The following is a 23,023-nucleotide window of genomic DNA, read 5'->3' as shown; positions in this document are numbered from 1 at the left end:
GAAAACAAGGAATGGTTTAAGTGTGCACCTTAGCGCATCAGGACTCATCCATGGTCAATTGGGCCCCTTTATGGCCCCCTTACGTAGAAAACTCCAAGATCCGCCACTGCCCATATGTATAGATACCACATCCTTCCACCAAGTTGCATTGAAATCCACTCAGCTGTTTATCAATAAATGGATCAGAAACAAACAAAACAAAAAACAACAGAGGTGAAAACAAAACCACTCACACGCACCTCTGTTCAGGTCCTCTGGCCGAGGTTTCCTGAGTGTGTCGCCGCCTGGTGGCCACACACAGGAGGTGTCGCTGGGAGCAGGGGGAGGTGGGTGGGGAGTGAAGGCGCACGGAGCTCAGAGCATGTCGCCTCCTGTGGCTGCTCCTCACTGCTGTCGACCTTTCAGCCCGAGCACATGAACGCACGGAGCTCCTTTTACGCACGATCCAGGCGGAGGCTCGGCGCACTGACGCGGCTCGGCCTCTGCTCTGAGCCCGGGCAGCGGGACCAGGCTGCTCCCTCACACCAGCAGGGGACCTCTGTTGTTTTCCTTCTCCTGTCTTTTTAGAAAACTCAACTTGGCAGAGAAGTCGCTCGCTGCTGCTGCTGCCGGGAGGAGGAGGCTGCTCCGCGGACCCAAAGTGTGGGACAAGTGTGAGGAGGAAGCCGGAGAGCAACAGATGTTTCTTGGTGGCTATGCGGCCGGCTGAGGAATGAGAGCTGCTGCTGCTGCGAGGCACCGGCGGCCCTTCCAGCGGTTCTGCTGCTGTGGAGTCGGGCTGCTCGCCGTCATCTGGCTCGCCCAGGTCATCCAGGCACCAGGTGAGACCTTAATATAGACTCGCACGCCCAGTCATTTTAATCCTATACATTCTTATATCCAGCCACAGGAACATAAACGATATAACAAAGCTAAAGTATTTTAAAACAATTTATCATCATATGAATCTGTTTTTATACATTTGATGTGTGTGTTTGCCGTGAAGGATGAGAAGAGGCGCAGCCATCAGGAGGTCACAATTTTCAAATAACCATATTTTAACCTTATATATAAAGATCATATAATGAAAGAGAGAAAAGCAAAACCATATATATTTAAAATAAATCTTAAGAAAAATGAAACTGTAAAGAAAAAAGAAGATATATATGCTGTATATAAGAAGATATGTATGCTATATTACCCTTGAACATCTATATAATATATGACCTGTATGATCCACGTATGCAGAGTAAACCATGAAGTGCAGCAACATCTCTAATAGGCCTCCCCTCTTGTCCATTGATCTCAAATTCCTCTTTGCTATAGATTTAGATATGAATACATATGGACTCTGCCCTAAATTCTCCATCAAAATACATTTGTAGGTTGAAAATATATGTTATTATAGCATAATAAAAGTAAGATAAGTAGGTGCAAAGGTTTCAAGGTGTGATTCTCAAAGCTTTATCATCAAAGTGATAAAACCATTCACCTGAAACACAGCGTTTGAATATTCAAACCTTTCTTCATTATTTTCTAACACGCCTTCCAGCCGTCTGCCAGCTTCTGTCCTCCTGCTCATGGCGTTTAGTCGGCTCTCTCCGCAGGAATGTGACAGTTTGCTGATTACATAAATCACACCCAATTTGTGGCTCAATAAATCTGATCGCTGATTATAAGTTCAGTTTGGTTGTTGCAGGTCCAGCAGGCGTTGATTCGATGCCGTGTGTGACTGGGCGCGTTAAGGATTTTGTCGTCTCGCCCCTTTTGATATTTTTGCCTCTTCCCAGGCTGTAACAATAAGAATATGTTTTTCATTCTGCCAATGAATCAACATATTCTAAAGACTAAATTCATACTAAAGACATAAGAATGTTTTCTTATTAAACGTAGACGAATATAAATGAATTCCATTTGTCTTGAAATTATTTACGGTAACTGTCATTTCATCCTATTTATAACACAATGCCATACACATGATTGACATTATCCCGATTTTCTGATTTCCCCACGGTCTGATTCCTCCTTTATCGCCACGGCAACATTAAACTTGACACAGTAAGAACAGCACCATCTATAAAAGGACATGCGGTGTTAGTTCATGTCACACAACTCATCGGTTTAATCACAGTCCATGTCCAGACACACCTTCGCTATGCGACCCTCTCTGACACTCTCACACACAGACACACACAGACACACACAGACACACACACCCCTCCCCCCAGCTCATTATTCTCTCATCACCTTTTCTGATGTGGTCACACTGTCGCACACACTCATCAGCAGCTTCAGTTACCCCCTGTAATCCTATGTGTGTGTGTGTGCGCGTGCTGTGAAGATTTGAAGCCGTGCACTTTTTGTTCCATCTACAGTGTTTTGAATCACGTTGCGGCCTCATCCTGGTATTGCAGGATGATGTCCTTCGCTGAAGAGTGTCCCGGTGAATGAGCCGTGTCATTAATATTTATACTTCACCTTTAAAATATGAGTGTGCCATCAACCAGAAGAGGTTTTTTGAACCAAGACCAAGGCCGCTCAACTTAAACCATGTAAGAGCTCTTGGCGATGCATGTGGTCTGCTGTTTGTAATGGCGACAGGCAGGTTACGTTCGCAATGTACTCGGAAAATATGACACATCCTGTAGCATCCCGAATACCACGGCTAGTATGACTATTTATGGCTGTGCTGAACACTGCCGTATCAATATTAGTCCGATTTAGTCAAACAACACGAAGTGACACACCAACACAAACTATTTACAAGTGTATTTAATCACCATCAACTCTCAAAGGATGATGACAAACTGAACAAGCATCCACTGCCAAAAAAGCAACAAACATGGTTGAAAGCAATGAGAAACTCTCTAAAGACAGAAGCAGCAAGGAAAGGGATTTGTTATTTTATGTACTTTTTGACCTTTTTCTTTATAAAAGGGAGGTTTTTATGCTTGATTTATAGTTTAAAGCCTTACTAACAACATTTTATTTCCAAGATGGCTGTGTGGCAGCAGTGAGACGAACAGCTGACACACCCATGGACGTCACATCCGTGTCTGTCAGCACACAAAATGCAACATGGATTTTTTTTTTTAAGAACTAAATGTTAAACCTGGAATAACAGTATTTGGGATCCCTGAAAGCAGTGGGAATGAGCTATTAACGTACATCGGCATATTCTTTTTCTGAAGGTGAATTAGCAAATATAGCAAAACTGTTCGCCAATAGTTGCGTATTTGCACATTGAGCAGAGACACATCACCTCTGTCAGTTTGTTTATTTGTTTGTTGGTTTACTGGGTATTTAACAGGATGACACAAACAGTACAGGACTGGTTATCATATTCGTTTCCTACCTGAGAAAATATTTAATTTGTTGGAAAATAAATCAGGCTTGTTTAGGGGACTGATATTTACGAGTGTGAATTTTGTGCAGATAAAATACAAATTAGGATATAAGGAATTTCAATGTGGTTTCATTAGAGGTCTGGGCCTTGGCTGAGGTTTTCCACTCTTAAGTGCCGTTCTTGCTGTGTTTGGTCTCTACTGTGGGAAACCTCTGTCTCTTTGTCTCGTCAATGTTCTGCTGTGCTCAGTGGCTGGTTGCTTTGTCTGTCCCCAGTTTGGCGCTGGGGATGTCGTGTGCAGTGGTTTCCATCAGAGCCAAAAATAAAAAAATACGTGCCTAAACTTGTTAACATCCTCTGTAGAGCTGAGGGAAGCAGATCAGGTGCGAATGATTCTCTGTGGGGTTATTATTACATCAAGTCATGGTGCCCATTGTTAGAAAAACAAGGTAAATGGTTACAGCCACTACTACTACTTTGTAGAATCCATCCAGTGAGTCTCTTGGTCTGGAGGCGTATACACACGAGATTGCACCAGTTTGATTCATCAGTTTGACAAACAAAAGCATCCACACACCTTCGCCGTTTCCTCTTTCTGCTAAAATCAATATATTTCCCCCTAAATCTACCGTGGATGTCATGTTGTGTTGTTATTTTGTTGATGTGGTTCTGCTCTGTGCACTCCTGTCCGGGCTGGAAGAGAGATCCCTCATATCTGACTCCCCCTGAAGTTTGTATGTTTTAGGTTGAGGGTTCAGGACACAGGATGGTGCCCTATGTGTGCTATACAAATATAATTTGATTGAATTTTTTTATGATTCTTGAAATCTTACATAGACATAAGTTTTCAGACCCTTTGCCATGACACTTGGAATGAGTCTCAGATATCTCCCATTTCTCTCGACCCTCTTTAATTGCAGCTCACTGGTACAGTCATGATTGGACGTGGTTTTGAAAGTCACACTCCTGTCTCTATAAGGTGTCACAGATGACACTCAATATCACAGCAAAAACCAGGTCGTGAGGTTGTAGCGACTGCCTGCAAAGCTCAGTGATTGGCCAATCAGGGCCTTGGTAACAGAGGCGACAATCACCTGATGGTCACTCAGACTGAGCTGCGCCGTTTTTGAAAACAAAAGAAGCACGTCAAGGACTCTCAGACGCCAAGATTGAACTGTCAGGATCTCAGACTATAGACATCGACCCAATCAAACATCTCTGCAGCCCTAGAGATGGCTCTGCGCCCACAGCGACTTGAGAGGACAGAAAATCCAGGTGTGCAACGCTCGTCACGTCATATCCAAGAAGACTGGATACTACAATCATGGCCAAAGGGTCAGAACAGAATATTAATATTTTTGTCTCAATCAATTATCAAACATTTCTACAATTCAATTTTGGATTTGTCGTGGCAGGGTATTGAGTGTTGACTGATGAGGGTGAATATTAATTTGAATCATTGAAGCTTTAGGCTGCGGAATAAAGGATCTGATTTATTTTTTCTAATGCACTGGAGATTAGTATCGATACTGGTTTGACGAAAAAGAAAAATTAATCAAGTCAAGTATGAATACGTTATTGTTGCAGCTGGAAACTCTCTGCAGTGAATATCAACAGGTTATATTCATTTACACATTAATAGGAGAAAGTTGACCTTATCGTACAGCGACAAAATCCTTTTTCAAGCTTTAGTTTTTCACTATTTGAACTCGGTTTTGTCTACGCTCAGACATTTACTGCCTTTTGATCCCATTTAAGGTCAAATCCACAGCTCATCCTCTGTGTTTACTGCAACATGACACTGACTGAATGTCGGTGTGAATGTCACAGCAGAGACCTGTACGACTGCTCTGTCTTCTAAATGAAAATGTTGGTTGGACTGAGATACAGATATGTATTTTACATTAAGCAATACCCAAAGATTCAGGTTTCAGATGCAGCCGTGTGCAACCTGCTTGTGGAGGATTTCCCAGTCAGGGACCACACAGGTTCACCACCACAGGCTGCAGTCTCTGAGTCCATGTGGAGGCACTGAGCCTGTTTGGGGTAAGAAGTGAGGAAGCCGGTCTGTTCAGTCGATGTGTGATTGATGGGATCAAATGTCTTCTTTTTGCTGACGGAAGAGGAGGCAGCAGCGCTGTGTGTCTTCTGAATGGAGCTGATGACTGGGTGTACGGCGTCGGACTTTCCTTCAAATAATGGTTTCGTCCTCAAGGCCGGTGAAAGTTAAATAGGCCTTATACAAGGATTTTGAGCTTGTATCATTCAGTCCATTTTCAGCATGTGTTAAGACTACAAACAAATCCATGAGTACGTTTCACAACAAAGGGAATACATGAGTAGCACAGAGCTTCAATGCCAGTTCCCTGTGCTCTTTGTTACCTCCGCCAAAGAGGTCATGTGCATTTGTCTGATGGTTGTTTTGTTTGTTAGTTAACAAGACTAAACTGGAGAATACTGGACAGATTACCGCAAAACTTGGCTGAAGGATTATATATAGGTCTTGGATAAACATATATCATTTTGATGCAGATCCGGATCAGGAGGCGACTCTCTGCACTTTTTCTACGCTTCTTTAAAATTTTGAACATTTTCCTTGATTTCTCTGAGAATAATTTATGGATCTTGATAAAATAAATCGAGATAATTCATGGTGTGTGAAAGTCGGTGCAGTTTGATCGACTTGAAGGGGACTGTTGGGTCTAAGTGGAGGTATGTGCTCTACATATAAGAGCTACAAATGTGAAGAGAGATGAATTGTAGTTTATATTATTCATAGCGAACATGATGGTATTTATACTTACCTTTCTTCGTTCAAGCAGCGTGTTTATGCTGAGGAACGTGGAGGCAGGATTAAGATATTTCCACACAAACACCGCATTTCATCCGCTTTCATCACTGATCCTTCTGTAACCTCTGCACACCATGTGAAGTGTCTTAAATCTACTGAATCTGAATCTGGGGAAAAAAAGAAACTTTTGAAAGATAATCACGTATTTTATTTCAGCTTTTTCTAATGAGACAAGATGTGGTTGAAGGTGTTGAAGGCTTCACCCCGGCTCAATGTGTGAAAGTGCTGCAGAGCCATCTGTGGCAGAAACCCATTTGAATTTCATACGAGTCGAGCCCCTCTTGATGCCTCAACATGAAAGCCTTCACGTCTCCTCTCAGCCGCGGCCGCTGCCCTCGCCAAACAGGCTCAATGAGCTGCATGCTACAAAGAGGCACTACAGCGCCTGGCAATCACAAAATGCATCAGACACAGGCACCAAGGCGCTTCATAAATAAAAGGCCCCTGTGTAGTGCAGTGCGTAATAACCGTTTCGCTATCTTCCCGGCCCCTCGGTGAAAGGATCACTGGGTAGCAGAGGGGGAATATGTGTATTTTTCTCCCCCCAACGGAGGAGAGATGATGAGATAGATGATGGGACAGCTCTATCTGTGGGGAGTTCCTCAGCTGTCGCCCTAGTAAAGCTGTAAAAACTGGAAGCCACGCGGAGATTAGCTACTGAGGAAAAAAATGCATGGAGCTGAAATACACACCTTTTAAAGATTTCATTGCTGATGGCTCAGGACAGCTGACGGCGTCATGGCGTGAATGACTGAACATGCTGTTATCTCCCATGGCCAGAAACATGAAGCTACAGTCTGTTGCGCCCTCGCTCTACTAGAGACCAGAATAGCTGCAGACACAATTACAGGACGGAGAAAAAAGGGCTAATTGAGACTCTTAATGATGGTGGAGCATTGTACAAACTTCTCAAAATAAGAAATATATGTTTTGATTGCTACTGAAAGAATTGGTAAGCGAAACAGTGGGGAATAATTGTTCTGCCAATCAACGAAATAATTGACTAAACCAATAAAAAAAAGAATCAGTGCTTAAACTATAATGGCACTTAGTAGAGTTCGCACATCCGCCAAGGCCAAACAGTTCCCTTCTGAAACTACATTTTAATTCACTAAATCCAGATTTTAATTTGGATCAGCACCAACTTGCACACACTCATAAATATCAGTCCCCTAATCAGGCCGGATTTATCAAATCAAGATCAATGAACTATAAAACAAAATCCCTGCATCTGATCCCTGAACCAGATCTGTACCAAAAGTTAGTTTTACGTAATCCTACAAACTAACACAGACGAATACATAACCTCCTTAGCAGAGGTAACAACAATCAAACCACAGTTTCTAAAGATGGAGTGTGTGAAACTGCATTTTACACTAAAAACGACCCCGATGTTTTTTCTTCCTTCTAACAGAAACCGAATCTTCTGCTCTTCGGCCAGGCGTGAACGACGGGACGCCGCGATGGACTCGCAGGCTGCTGCAGGAGACGTCAGACAACCAGACCCTGGATCAGCCCCGAGCAGGTGAGTCACTCTGCTTTCAACCAGAAAGATCACTTCTGTGCTCCTCCAGGACAGAGCAGCAACCCCCCCCCCAGACTGTCTGCAGCACTCCCTTATCCTTCATCATTCAGTGTAGACATGGGTGATGTGGATAAGATCGTCTATAAATCAGAACAACCTGATATTGCAGGAAGAAAATGATACGTCTTTTCAAAAATGACAGTTTTTTATGTATCGTGTGAATCCGCCCCTATTAAGGAACAGTAGAATTTCTTGCCACATGAGTGCATTACTCTCTCATATTGTTCAATTCATGGTATGATATTTGGAATGAGGCACACAGCCAGAAAAAGGTGCATGGCGAGCCTGCTACTGGTGAGGAAGTGCTATAGAGAGTATGTCACGTGCATGTGTGTGATTGTGTGTGGTGTGTGCAGGTAAACAAAGAGGGCGGAGTGTACCAGAGACTCCTGCCTCTCCCCCCTGCAGGTGAACTTGAAAGGTCATGCGGACGAAGCATTGTGTCGGTTGTCACTGTCGAGGCTGTGCACTGAAAAACTCCGAGAGCAGATGAAGCACAAAAGTCAGATTAGATCAGTTTGTTTTTTAAGGCGTTCTGTTTTTGTCTTTTTAGCAGGATACAAGTCCCCTGCCTTTGCTTCTCCAGTCTGGTCGCAGCCTGAAATATTCTGCACAGATTCCAACTCGCATCTTGAAAATGTGAAATTATCCCCAAGCCGTGCCGCCAATCGACAGCACATAATCAGACCTGCTCCTCTGTGCTTCCCAGGCTGATTAGCTGGCTGGCTGACATGAGCTGCATTCATCACAGCTGACAGTTTTATTATTAAAAATTCAGTTCGGGGAGGAAATCTCTTTATTGTTGTGTGGAGATAATGAGACGGAGTAGATAAAATAACAATGCTGCACAAAGAGAGAAAAGAAAAACCCTTCGCCCCTTCTAGGAGAATTCGACTCAGTATCTTCATATCATTTGCATTTACTTTATGACTCTGCTAATATTGGGTTGTCACTCACAATGGAGCATTGTATGGAGAACTGTTGGGTTATTGTTCAGCTCTGGCAGAAATGTATGCAAGTTAATGATATAAAGTGCAAATAACACGTCAGGAGAGTGCAACCCTGAATATTTCACACACAATGTATAATTTTAATAATTTCAGGAATAGATTTGGGGAGAGGACCAGTGTCTGATCATTTCTGCGTTTCTCACTGATTGTGAAGCACAAATTCTTACATTTGTCTTTTTCATCACAGCCGTCGGGAATGATCAAGTTGTCAGAGCAACTTAATTTATTCACAACAGGTTTATATAACACGGGCACAGGCGGGGTTTTCTATTTTTATATGAGTGATGTGTCATTTGGAATAATTTTATTACTGACTTTATCAAGAGGTTTATTTATTTTGGAGGTCTGGGCTGAGACTTGGTCAGTATATCCACCGTGTGACCATAGATGTCAGTTTTAATTCTCTTCATCGTTTTATCACCAAACCTTGTTCCCCTTAAGCCATTTTAATCTTAAAACCACTCTAGGTTTTGATAATCTGATCTAGAAAAGTAATTCCGCGTCTCTGTGATATTACATAGTTTATGTTTTTGTGGAGCTCTGCAGGAACACGGACTCATAGGGAACAATTGATCAGACACCTCACTGTCTTGCTGTCACACGTCCTCATCTGTGATGTTACATCAGAGGGTTTTTTTCTTCCACACTTGAGAGCGAGAAATGAGATGAAATGAGAAAAATGTGAATTGGTGCATCTCTCCACCAACGCTCCATTTGGTCGGCACAGCCATTTGTGTTTTGCTACCTGATAACACACTTAACCTTCATGAGGCTCCTCGTTATCTCTCACAAAGACACGGGCGCGCCGCGGCGAGGTACTTCCCCCGTGATAATACTCCTGAGACGTGCAAGGCGAACAAAAGGCTGAACAGGTAGTGCAAGGCGCAGCAGTGAGCGCGGCTCCGGGCTCAGGTTGCCGCCCTCCTCCTCAGCAGGCCGTCTGACAGTGATTGCATAATCTGTAGTGTGATTAAAAGCCTGGCCGGACCTCGGGGGATATTACCTTGGGGATTGCACAGTAGCGTCCAGCCCCAGGCTCTCTCACTGTCTTTTCATCCCTTACACTCCTCTGAACAAGATGGAGCGGCGTGATCCGCCTTCAGCTGACAAGCCTCGGAGACTGCGGTTGCTAGGCAACTGAATGCTAAATTTCGAAACCCAGACAATTCTGTCTTTCAAGCATTAAAAGTACAAAGAACTAAAAATAGACGAGGAGGAGATGGAGGATGAGGAGGAGTGGGTGAATTAATCCAAATAATGTAAATGAAGTAAATGGCTCGTGTGTTGCTGAGGCATGTTGTGATGTTTATCTTGGCAGGCGACACTCAGCTGAGAATAGTATTTTTCCACTGTCGTGTTTTGGGGGGGTTTTTTTGGAACTGCGTTGAGAAAGAGAAGCTGGCGGATAATCTAATACAAATGATCCTGGAATGGTGTCGGACTTTTACGGGAACAGACAGATTGTGGATGGCACACAAAGCAAACAGCAGTTAACACAAGCGTGATTTGTAATCTTGAGGTTTTGGAACATTTGGAGCAGAGAGATGTTTGGATGTTGCTCAAACCCATTTGCTTTCTGCCCACCAACCAAAATAAGTAGAAAAATGTCCTTCGTCACGTACGTGTAGTTTGATCCGTGTCCACCAGGCTGAGGATGTGACGGTGTTGTGTGAGTTCGATTAGGCTGCATCAGATTTTGCGTTCACTCCCGTCACACCAGAGTAACATGATGTCCGGTGTGTTTGCTGACGGGAGAGGTGATTGGTGCGGTTGGAAGCCCTGCTGTCGTTTCATCAACGTCGTATTCAAAGTGCCTCAAAGGAAAGCAAATCAAAGAACAAATGCATAATTGAATTTACATTACACACCTGGATGAAATATTTATTTTTATTTCCTCATGTAAAATGCAGCAGCGTTGCAGAGGTGTGTGCGTGTGTTTGTGTGTGTGTGTGTGTGTGTGTGTGTGTGTGTGTGTGTGTTAGTGTGTGTGTGTGTCGATACACCAGTGGCAGTTCGGTGGGTGCATGATCCGACTTGACTCAGTGTGCCAGTCGATACCGTAGCTTGACTCCAGGACACCCTGCCGACTTCCAGGTCGATCGCATTATTCCGTCCTGCCCACATTCACGGGCACTGAAGCCTCCTGAAGCAGATGGACTCAGAGAGACATCAGCACACTACTCTACTCAAAGATCTAATCTGCTGCACATGCATCATTGTTCTGCACTTCAATAATTATACATATATGAAACAGAATCTGTGAAACAACCATAAACAGTGCTAAACATATAGTTTTAAGTTCATCCCTTCCACCAGGTCCCAACAGTCCCCTTATGAAACAACGCTTAGATTCACTGGATAAAGATTTAATCTGCACCGAATCGCACACACACATAAACATCAGTCCTCTAAAATGTGCCTGATTTATGAAAAAAAAATCAAATCATTTTTCGCTGAGTAATCAATGAAAGTAGTGAAAAACATCCTATTTCACAATGTCCTGGATCCACATCAGCATTTTTAGTTTTTGTGCAATCCTGCTAAATAAAAAGAAGAAACAAATGTAGAAAAAACCCTAACCTGAGGTAACAAAGGAGAGAAACCTGCTTTTCTTTTTGATATAAGTAATATCCAACCTCACACCAAAACAAACTATTTAATGCCCAGCTGCTTCTTCAAATAGGCAACAGTGTTTTATAATTAGAATGGCTCTCAGTAGAGAACATTCCTCTGCCAAGGCTGAACAGACCCACACAGGATCCTCTAGTTCTTATAGTAGTAATTTAAAAAAAAAGAAGGAAGTTTCCTGGTAACTTAGATGATTTCCTTTTATCCATTATTTTTCATCAGCAACAAAATGTGATGGTTTCTTCCGAGGCCTTGTCCCTCCTCTCTGTTTGGTGAAACTCGGCTCAGTAGTTTTCCTGCAAACAAATAAACCAACAAACACACACGGGTGGAAACATAACCTCCTTGGTGGAGGTAATAAATGTTGTGGTGCCGCAGCTAAAAGCTAATAAAGTTTTATTGAGTGCACTCAGCGTGTTTCGGCTAAACGCAGATCCATTAGTCAAATTTACACTTTGCTTCTTTTTATATATTCACCTCTTCATGGAAAAGTTCAATAAAACAAATAAATAACTCATATAAACAACTCATAATTGTTAAGTTGCCGTCAGCAGGATTGGATATTGAAAAATCAGGAGGCTCAAGGGAACGAGAATAAATAAATTAAAACCAATCGTCGATTCCTTCCCCTGCAGGCCCAGACTTTAGTAATTTACAAGATGTTCAACTTCAGTTATCTCAAGCCTTTTTTTAAACCGGGAAAGAATCAACATGGATTGATATATATATCATCTCTCCTCTAGTGTACAATTTACAATTTAAGGAAAAGTCAGATTTTTAAATATCCTTAACATTGAGAGATTGGGTGGGTTTTTATATTTCACAGTTTTCCAAGGGAATAATTAATGGATTTTGATGAAAAATTTGCCACACGTAGGGAACTGATATCTCAGTGTGTGTGGAATTTGAAGCAGCTTGATTTTTGGGCCTTGGTGTGTGTGGTATGTGCTCCACTGTGCACCCAGCTGTCAATGGATCTACAATCCATCTTAGACTCTATTGTAAAAACTGAGGCACCTTCAATACACATAAAACTAAGGCCCTGTACCTACATGATATTAACATGTGTGATTTGATCTCAAGTGGACAGGTCTAGGTACATGTGTGAACGGACTCAGATCAAATGTAGATCCGATCACGCTAGATCACACTCGGAGTTGATCTTTTAAGAGTGTGAACGCGAATCTGTCCTGGGCCGCATATGAAGGACCGACTACTCAGCTGCCGTCCTCCAGACACACACACACACACACACACACACACACACACACACACACACACACACACACACACACACACACACACACACACACACACACACCGAGTGACATCGGACACACTTGTGTGGTGACCTTGGAGGTGAGCTCCTATCTGAGATCCGACCACGAGACACAAGTGGGGTCACATTTTAATGTCAGTTGTGACCACACACACTCAGACCTGCCGACTTGCGATCGGAACACAGAGACCACATGTTAAAACCTTTATATATATATAGAGTCTATGGTTAAAACCAGGTGTGTACTGGGCCTAATTCAACAATGTGACAAAGTGTTGTTTGGTTATTCTCCAGTTTAGTCCGATGTTCACACTTGCTACTGACGCAGTTTGTCACTTCACATGCTGCCTCACGCCGACTACATCACCAGATCAAGTGATCACACAGCTGCAGCGTCATGTGATGTGTCAATGATGGGTTTGTAAATGAAGGAGGATGTAAAAACGTACAATTCTCAGAGTTATTAAGCGATCGTGCTCAAGAAATCCGGCTCTTTTTTGCTGTTTCACCTTTTTATCAGTGAACGATGATTCAACCGGTTCATTAGAGCTTCTCTCTTCACATCCACCCTCTTTGTGCTCTCTGCTGCACAGGAAGTGATGTTCCTCATGTCGGAGCAGACGCCACAGCAGCGGCTTCAGTGCAGCGACTGTTTGAAAAGGTTGAGGAAATACACAGAGCTTTAAACACCTGTGGGTTATGGAGAAGTTCGAAGGAAACAGAGACAGGTGAACTGATGTGAGACGACTGTGACAGACAGAAGCAGATCCGAGGTGGAGGAGTTGTGGGAGCAGTTTGGGATCGTGGCAGAGGAGAGACACCAGGAGCAGTCAGGTTGGAGGTCTGAGCGCAGAGAGACGTCTCACCGCTTAACTTCTGACTTCAAAATCACCGCTGGTATCGAGATGATATCACATCTGGATTAAATCCCTGATTTTTGGAAGTTGCAGATGTGCGATTTGTCTTCAACGCGTGTGTTTCAATTTGTGGCTTTGTGTTGTGAAACCACAGCAAAACAGTCTTGGTAAAGCACATTCCTGTCCAGCAGCCTTCAGTAAACCAGTACGCACTTTCTGTCCCTGTGTATCTTCGCGCCCCCCCCCCCTTGCCCCCCCCCTCGCTCTCTCAGACCTCTCCTGAGGGTTTGTGAGGGAAAATAAATATTTTTAGACATTACGGTCCAGAGCTGCTGTCACTTCTCTTTTTTTTCATTTTTTCATAAACCCCAACCCTGGGAAACACAAATTCACCTCCCCCCCTCTCTCACTGTTCATGCAATCGCCTTGCCTTTGGCTTCCTACTGCCACCCATCAAAAAAAGGAAAGAAAAAAAAAAGCTGCCCCCGGGGAGAGGGTCTCCATAGCAACTGCCTTCACCAGAGCAACTCCTCAAAGCGTCCATCTGAGCCTCATGTCGCAGCCCCTGTGTTTCCACCTACTGCAGGACCTGGGAGTTTGTGTTGTGTGGGGCAGAGAGGACGCTGGGAGTCGTCCAGGGCTGTGAGACAGGACGCCACAGGCCAAACAAGAGGGTGGAAGATATAGAATCACAGAGAGAGAGAGAGAGAGAGAGAGAGAGAGAGAGAGAGAGAGAGAGAGAGAGAGAGAGAGAGAGAGAGAGAGAGAGAGAGACAGAGAGAGAGAGAGCGAGAGAGAGAGAGAGAGAGCACAGATGTCCAACAGCTGATCAGCGTGACAGGCCGCTTCAGAAGACGCACACAGGGCAGCCTCACATTCAGGCTCGGCTCCGTGCAATAAGATGACAGAAAGTTTACATGCTAAGCCTCGATGATTTAGTGGATGAGCCCTGCCCTGCAATAACAGCTGGCACACGGATGAAATAGGTTTTTTCCCCGAGTCCTCTAAGCGATCACAAGACAAAAGCACGGAGGCCCTGCCCGCACTCACAAACCCACTCCTACTGCAGGCCTTCAAATTGATACACAAGAAACAGCAGGCAGCGCAGACGCACACGTGTAAACAGTGGTGCACAAACATTTACATTTTCTGACTGAATATGGCCAAGTCACTGTCCTCTCCCCGGGACCATATGGCCTCCTCCTCTCCGTCTCTGACACCACAGAGTCAAAGATTAAATCTCATATCCCTCATCGCAAGGGACCCGATCTTAATCCACGCAGTCTGTTGTTCGGTTTCCTTGCAGCCACAGTGTGCGACGGCTGCACTGGGCTTATTGTGTGCTTGTCGACCCACTGTTGTCTCACACAGCACAGGAGCTATAAATAGCTCCGTGCTCCCCCGTAGTTTAAATTCATCCAGCTCCGCTCTGAGTTGTAAATTGGAGCTGCACCTCTCTCTCTCTCTCTCTCTCTCTCTCTCTCTCTCTCTCTCTCTCTCTCTCTCTCTCTCTCTCTCTCTCTCTCTCTCTCCTCTCTCTGGTAACGTGGTGAGAGCAGGGGGAGGCTGAGCTGTCATCAACAGTCTTCTTTATCTTTTACACTCGAGGAAGAACAGGAAGCAGCTGCCACTTTCACTTCAACCTCACTTCCTGTCTCGGCTGTGTCTGCAAGACGTTGTGGTTTCTGCTGCGTCTGAAATGGGACAAACAGGAGGATGACAGCGTTCTTTATCTGCACGTTCACTTTGAAATGACCGGTTTTAATGAAAGAAGCAAACATCTTTTAAAAATAAAGCTTTATATCAGAAAATCAGGAGAAACAACCTCTTATAGAGAGAAAATAGTTCAACTGTGTAATATGTTCCCTAAATTTAAGGGAAACATTTTGTATTCTTGATTTATTTTCCCTAAAATGAGCAGGCATTTGCTGCAGGCATTAGCTCATTTTAGGGCATCCGACTTTGTGACTCACATCATTTGAACCTGTCAGCATCTATTTGTCGTTGAGTGTTTTTTCATTGAGGTGATGTCACTTTTCATTTAGGCTGATTTTTATGTTATTCGCAGCTTCCAAAATCGATGTTTGTTTTTAATTAGAAAAGGAAATGGAAAAACTCTGAAAAACTAAATGAAATATTCAAATCATCCCCATGTCCGCCCTCCTCTCACAGCCATCCACGAGTTCCCAGAGGACATATTTACCAAGGAGCAGCGGAGGAAAGGGGCTGTGTTGCTTCATACGCTCTGTGTGAGTATTTCACACAATATTTGCCTGATATTTTTTTTCCTTTTTGTTTACATGCTCGACTCATTACGCTCATATTTGACATGATATATTTCAAACAGAGGCAGGATGTGTGTGTGTGTGTGTGTGTGTGTGTGTGTGTGTGTGTGTGTGTGTGTGTGTGTGTGTGTGTGTGTGTATGTGTGTGTCCCTCCACTCTCTGATCTGTGCTCAACAACTCCACAGGCCATTTACATGTTCTACGCTCTGGCCATCGTGTGTGAGGACTACTTTGTCCCTTCCCTTGAGAAAATATCTGAGGTGAGCATCAATCTGCCTTCGAATAAACTTTGCTTCAATCAACAGGTCATTATTTGATTTTTTTTGTTTTGTCTTTTATCTTTCAGAACCTGCAGCTGAGCGAAGATGTGGCCGGGGCGACATTCATGGCGGCAGGAAGCTCTGCTCCAGAGCTTTTCACCTCTCTCATTGGTGGGTGGCTCAGCCATTTTAGGGAGAACTTACTTTAGTTAATGATCATACATTTTTACTTATTCAGATTTAAGGATATACATTTTGTTTGCAGTTGCTGCAGTAACAGACTCATCCATGAGATGTCAGCAAAGTCCAATTCAAGTGAACTTCTATAACCCCAATTACATACTTGATTTTCACCCCTCTCTATAGTCTGTGTGTGTGTGTGTGTGTGTGTGTGTGTGTGTGTGTGTGTGTGTGTGTGTGTGTGTGTGTGTGTGTGTGTGTGTGTGTGTGTGCGTGTGTGTGTGTTTGGTCCAGCTATTACTCACGTTGTGGGGACCCAAATCTGTATACACACTCACATGATGGGGAATTGTCTGCCTTATGGGGACAAAATAAAGTCTCTGTAATGTAAAATCATTACAATTGAAAGTGGAAATGTGTTTTAAGGTTAGATTTAGGTGTGGGTTAAGTTTAATATTATTATTAGATTATGGTTAGGTTAGAATAAGGGTTAGGATTAGTCAGTTAGTAGTTATTAGGTTTCAGTGATTCTCCAGTAAATCAATGTTAGTCAATATAATGTCCTCTAAAGGGTCTGTGTGTGTGTCTGTGTGTATCTGAAACCAAACAAAGTGAGACACTGAATGGACACATCTGACTCCCTCTCTTTCTCCCCCCTGCCCCCTGTCCCCCTGTCCCTCTGGGTCTCCCACCCGCAGGTGTTTTCATCACTAAAGGAGACGTCGGCGTCGGCACCATCGTGGGCTCGGCTGTCTTCAACATCCTGGTCATCATTGGCCTGAGTGGGATCTTTGCAGGCCAGGTAGAAATTTAAACAAAATGTTTTTTACTCACATCTTCTGTGTAGATCTGACAGAGAATGAACACTAACATTTATGACTTCCCTCCTCAGACAGTGGTCTTGACATGGTGGTCTCTGTTCCGAGATTCCTCCTACTACATCCTCTCTGTACTGGCCCTCATTGGGGTGAGATCTGCTTTCCTCCTCCAGAGTCCACCTGTTTGTAGCTTTGACTTTTCCACATTGTGTTTAATTAATCTATTTTGTTCTCTCTGTAGGTAATCTATGATGCCAGAGTCGTCTGGTGAGCTCATACACTTTGAATTATGTTGTATTTTGTATTCCTGTGTTATACAATTGTCTGTCAGGTGTCCGCATGTAATTTCTTCAAACTTGGTCCAAACGTTCAGGGAAAGAAGATATGATTAGATTTTGATGGTCGAAGGTCAAAGGTCAAGACCAAACAGAAGTGTTTTTGCCTTGTGAACACGATACCTCAGGAAGACCTCCAGGGAATCTTTCCATATTTTATATAGACATTGAGTTGGACTCACAGATGAACTGGTGGCTGAGCTAAGGTCCAGGTCACAGAGACACCACGCAAATTTCCCCACTGTGGGACGAATAAAGGATTATCTTATTTTATTAATGTGTTATCTTAAGCCTCAAGGGAATCCTTTCAGATTTGGCACAAACGTTTAGGTTGACATAGATGAACTGATTACATTTGAGTGGTCAAAGGTTACAGTTGCCTTTTGATCGGTTGATTCAAAGATGAACTGGTAAGATTTCAGTCAAAGGTTATCGTGACAGTCCCAGCGGGTTAAGGCCAGAGGATCTGTACCAGTCAGAACTCGTACAGATTGTTTAACAAGAAATGATTTTATGAGTGTGGAAAAACGTTTTTAGACTGAAATTGCACTGGTGTAGGAGGTGAACGACCACTTCTGTCTAAATGTAGTTGCTTTATTTCTTGCACAAGACGATGTTTTACAATGTTTTAACAGATACTAAAAGTATAAATCAGTCGAGGTTTATCCTGGAGGCTCAGCTTGTTTGAAAGGTCTTTAAACTTCCTGCTCTTTCTTTAAACGTGGAGATAAGGAGTTGAAATTCCTGTTTACACTAACTCACATTTACATCATCACTGAAACGTCACAGATTTACTTCTAGGCTCATTTAAAAAAGCAAAATCACAATAATACTGTTCCATTAAAATGAATGAATAAATAGGATGCTCTGAATAATCAAGCAGTCCTCATATGATCACATTTCTGTAGCAGCACTCCCACAGTGGCTGTGTTCTGCATTCAGATGTGGAAATTCGTCTCCTTCGTGATTGGGGTCACGACCTCTTCCTCAAACCTGTGCCATCACAATCAGGAGGTTGAGGGTGTCAACAAGGTGATTGGGCAGTCCGTGATTGAGCAGCCCGTCAAATCGATTCAATTCAAGAAAAAAAAAAACAGCTCCATGTGTGTTTCCAGTCAGCCACTGCTCATTACAGAGTCGGCTCAGGATCAATTTACAATCTGCTGTCTGATGACTTTTCATTTGTTTACTTTGTGTGGAGGAGGTCTATGTCATCTGTGGCAACCCCTCAGCAATTTGGGGCTTGTTAGATTGATTTAGAAATAGTTGTTGGATTGATTTCTTTTGTGCAGATTTTCCCTTCTAAACTCATTTATTCTTCCAAGCTGTTGTGAATGTTTTCTTTTGGCCTTTAAAAAAAATGGCCTTTCCATTGTTGTATGTGTCAGTGGTTTTAATGAAAGAGTAGATTTAATCCTGGATTTAATGTCGGTGCTTTCCTCAGTGATAAATGAAAGACTGTTATTGAATTGCAGCGAGCGGAGCCAAAGCCGCTTGGCTGTATTTCACCTCACCCCCTGTTCCTCTGGATCCACTGGGGCAGATTTGTGTTGCAGCTGAGTTTGCCAAGTCACTGCATGCTCACAATATCTGAGTCTGCACATGTGCAGCAGTGCGTCCTGACCAGGCTCAGGGGGACAGCAAGAGATCAGTGTGGGTGCTTGTTAGGGAAGATGTGCACACACAGGTACAGTGTGTGTGTAGAAGTGCGCAAAGCTCCTTATGTGTTGTGTTGCATTTGTTTTCCATGTGGATAATATGACTAAACTCTCCTGAAGAAAGTCACTTTAAATAATCATGACCTAATATAAATTGATATAAGTTCACAAAAGAAACATTTTGAGTTACACAAACAATCGATAAGATTAATGAAGAAATGTAATTTTTTTTTATCAAATTGCAATAATCTTTACATAGAATAGTATAAGATAAGATAAAATAAGACAAGATAAAATCAGGTAAATTAAGATGGGATAAGATCTAAATATTGTAAAATACATATATATTTTTACTTGTATTTTCTAGACTTTAATTGATAAAAAATATGCTTTTTTAACCATTTGCAATAATATTTAAATAATTTAGGATGAGCTAAACTTTATTGAATGTGCACATTTCACTACGTACAGAAATATTTATCACATCTCTATGAAAGGCATGGAAGACAGAGCTGTGTGCTCAGCAGGATAGTGAATTTTGAAATGGAGGTTCGGTAAGTTTGAGACCAAACTAACACAAATCTGTTGCTCACTGTGCAGGTGGGAATCCCTGCTCCTCATGACCATGTATGGAGTCTACATTATAATCATGAAGTAAGTTAAAAAAAAAGTCATCAGTCATCATTTCTGATCTACAGATCTACACTAACAGCTTCTGTCCGGTCACAGGTTCAACTCCCAGATTCGGGCGTTGGTGACGCGTCAGTTGAGTAACGCCGAGCCGTGCTGCCTCAGATCCGGCGATCACAGAGAGGACAAGATGGGAGAGGACGCCTCTGCATGCAACACGTCCATGGTGCTGCTCAACAAAGGTCAGAGGACGTTACAGCTCAGGCTGATAAACATGACCCAGAGGTTTTCGTGCCACTGCACTGGAGACAGGCATTATGTTTACAAGTTGTCCATCCGTCTCATTCTTGTGAACCTGATATCTTTAGAACGCCTAAAGGGAAGTTCTTCACATTTGGTACAAGCAGTTCTTTGGAGTTGAAGATGAACTGGTTTGATTTTGGGGATCAAAGGTCAAGGGTCAAGGTTATGGTGGCCTCTTGACCATGTTATCTGGAGTCTGCCTGCATGGAATTTCTTCAAATTTTAACAGTTTTCATTGAGATTCAAACTCACATGCTACTTGGAACATCCCAATACATGAGTTGGGAAATCGTTGTCCTGACTTCATTGTGCTTTGAAGTCAGAGTGTGAGAAAAACCTGGAGGCTGGTATTTAAATAACACATTGGCAACCCTTTCCAAAATATCTGTACTGGCTTTAAGGTCTCTTGTGATTTTAATTGTGCGTGATTCAGTGTGCAAGTGTAGCAAGTTGACATTAAGCTACGATTTAGAGTTGATTGTGAAAGTATATGGTTTATTGGTGATGATGTCAGCAACTCATAAACGAAACCTTTGCAGATTTAAGAGGTCAAATTTCAGAGGTCAAAGGGCATAGTGGTGTCATATGAGTCTGTGAAAAAAAATGTCTGTCCATTACCTACGGGGATTGGTTACGTGTTTGGTTGTTTTTTCTCAGGACAATCTCACGGTCAGGAGCCTCATCCAGTCGTCATGGTGGATGAGCTTCTGATCCTTAACCCCCACAAACTGTCCTTCTCCGAGGCCGGCCTGCGCATCATGATCACCCCTCACTTCTCCCCCCGCACCAGGCTCTCCATGGCATCACGCGTGGTCATCAGTGAGGTACGTGACCCACACGTCACAGGTTATCATATCGCCACTGGAGCTCTCTCACAAAACACGTGCCGCTCTCCCCTCACAGAGACAGAGGCTGATCCGGACTTCCAAAAACCAGCGAGACAGCGAGGCGGGCGCCGGGTCGAGAGGCGGCTCGACCAACAACAGCCTGAAGAGGACGGGCTCCTGCGCTGTGGAGAACGGAGGCGGGAGGCCGGGGATAGTGGAAGCAGAGGGGGGAGACAAGCCCGGGGTCGAGGTGTGTCAGCAAGAGGAGGAGGAAGAGGATGATTATGGGATTTTCAGTCCTGTGCGGATACCAGGTGAGAAAGATGCAAACCTTTCTTAAATAGATCACAGTAGTTTAATTTATTTGTTTACCTCAAACTCGAGCCGAGTTGATCGCTCCACATGATTAAATCCCTGATCCTGTCGGCCCCCGGCTCTCGGTTCTCACAGGTGGCTGCGGTGCGAGGGTGAAGTGGGTGATCACGTGGCCTCTGGGCCTCCTGCTCTTCTGCACTGTGCCGAACTGTATTCAGCCACGCTGGCACCGCTGGTTCATGGTCACCTTCGTGGCCTCCACCCTGTGGATCGCCATCTTCTCCTACTTCATGGTGTGGATGGTAAGGAGGCAGGACCTAAGCACTGCACAAAGGGATTGTGTGTCACCTTAAAATGTTCCCTCGGTCTACACTGTATTGTGAAAAGCTGCCGTTATCGTATAGCACAAGCACATCACTCCTGCAGCTCTGTATAGCTGAGTTCTCATTTTATCAGGTCACCATCATCAGCTACACTCTAGACATCCCAGACTACATCATGGGAATAACCTTCCTGGCAGCAGGAACCAGCGTGCCGGACTGCATGGCGAGTCTGATTGTAGCACGACAAGGTAAAGAAAACAGCGTGCAACTTATTATTCTATATCTCGGAGTCCTTTTTCCATTCTTCAGTCACGCTTCCTGTCTCTCCCCAGGCATGGGCGACATGGCGGTGTCTAACTCCATAGGCAGCAATATCTTCGACATCCTCCTGGGTCTAGGTTTCCCCTGGGCTCTGCGCACCCTGGTGGTGGAAAATGGATCATCAGTATGCACTAACTTTATCCCTCCAATATACAAATCATTGTTTCTGGTGTCTTCGTGCACGTGACAGAGCTTTTGGATTGTCACGTCTGTTCGAGGTCATAAAATGGTGACACTTGCTATTTTTTCCTCACAGGTCTACATAAATAATAAAGGACTGGTGTATTCTGTCGTCCTGCTGCTGGCGTCCGTGTTTCTGACAGTGAGTGAACACAACACACCAAACATTGCTCTATAAATGATTAATAACTGACAAAAAAAATGTCTAAAACTCTAGAGCCTGATTAATATGGATTGTGCGGGTTCGATACTGATTAGTGAAAACCTTTCTGATGGGCGATTGGAATTCAGATGCTGTTATCAAAGCCTTAATATTTAACAGATTAACCTTAAACTTCATTATGACCAACTCTAAATAAAAGAGCATTTTCTGTAGTTTTTGCAATATTCTGCCAAAGAAAAAATGTCGATAGAGATGTGTCTGTGAAAAGTTTATATCAGGTTGGTATTATCGGCCAACCAATACATTGGCTCTAACAAATGCAACCCTGAAATGAGCTAGATACTTTCCAGGTCATTAGTTGATTGTTGGAGGGAGAGAGATGATTTTTTTGATTTTTTGATTTTAAATATTTTGTAAATGCTATCGAAATAATTGAAATGATCTCATTATAAGCATTAGAAGTCTAATATTTCTAGATTTACAGGATAATTTCTTGGTTAAAAACTGTTCAGGTGAATCTTATCGTCCCTCCCTCACCACTGTGTCTTCCCCCCGAGCAGGTGACGAGTGTTCATCTGAACCACTGGAAGCTGGATCGTCGGCTGGGTGTGGGCCTGTTGTTCCTCTACGCCATCTTCCTGCTCTGCTCCATCCTCTTCGGGCAGATGTGAGGCCTTGAAGGGTCAAAGGTCGAGCCCTGTCAGACAAACACACCGAGTACCTACCCGGCTACGACACGTACTCTTTCCCAAAGCCAAAACAAAAGAGTGACAGCGTTGATGTGTTCCTAGCGAGAGTATGTGTGCACCTCCGTAAGATTCGTTAGAGTAACACAAACAACTACACACACACACACACTGAAGTCTTTTATCGATAGCACAGTTGTTTT

The 23,023-nt window shown here is 43.5% G+C and overlaps 1 protein-coding gene across 1 annotated transcript; it reads left to right on the top strand.

Annotated features, from left to right (window-relative positions):
* Positions 1 to 712: 712 nt before the first annotated feature.
* On the top strand, positions 713 to 22,989 carry LOC133019547 (sodium/potassium/calcium exchanger 3). Its single transcript, XM_061086070.1, has 17 exons — positions 713 to 821; positions 7,591 to 7,701; positions 15,708 to 15,784; positions 16,007 to 16,081; positions 16,168 to 16,252; positions 16,960 to 17,063; positions 17,154 to 17,228; positions 17,321 to 17,346; positions 19,673 to 19,726; positions 19,802 to 19,944; positions 20,663 to 20,829; positions 20,909 to 21,146; positions 21,283 to 21,449; positions 21,604 to 21,718; positions 21,803 to 21,915; positions 22,048 to 22,113; positions 22,695 to 22,989. Exons 1-17 carry the CDS (start codon positions 713 to 715, stop codon positions 22,803 to 22,805), a joined length of 1,836 nt encoding a protein of 611 aa, XP_060942053.1. The 3' UTR covers positions 22,806 to 22,989.
* Positions 22,990 to 23,023: the final 34 nt, after the last annotated feature.

Source organism: Limanda limanda, chromosome 14 (assembly GCF_963576545.1).
Source record: "Limanda limanda chromosome 14, fLimLim1.1, whole genome shotgun sequence".
Classification (NCBI taxonomy): domain Eukaryota; kingdom Metazoa; phylum Chordata; class Actinopteri; order Pleuronectiformes; family Pleuronectidae; genus Limanda; species Limanda limanda.
This window is presented reverse-complemented; position numbering and strand designations above follow the sequence as displayed.

Coding starts and splice junctions, on each gene's coding strand:
- LOC133019547 (XM_061086070.1), top strand. CDS start 713: ATGAGAGCTGCTGCTGCTGCGAGGCACCGGCGGCCCTTCCAGCGGTTC. Junction 822..7,590: donor CCAGGTCATCCAGGCACCAG/GTGAGACCTTAA, acceptor TCCTTCTAACAG/AAACCGAATCTTCTGCTCTT. Junction 19,945..20,662: donor CATGGTGCTGCTCAACAAAG/GTCAGAGGACGT, acceptor GTTTTTTCTCAG/GACAATCTCACGGTCAGGAG.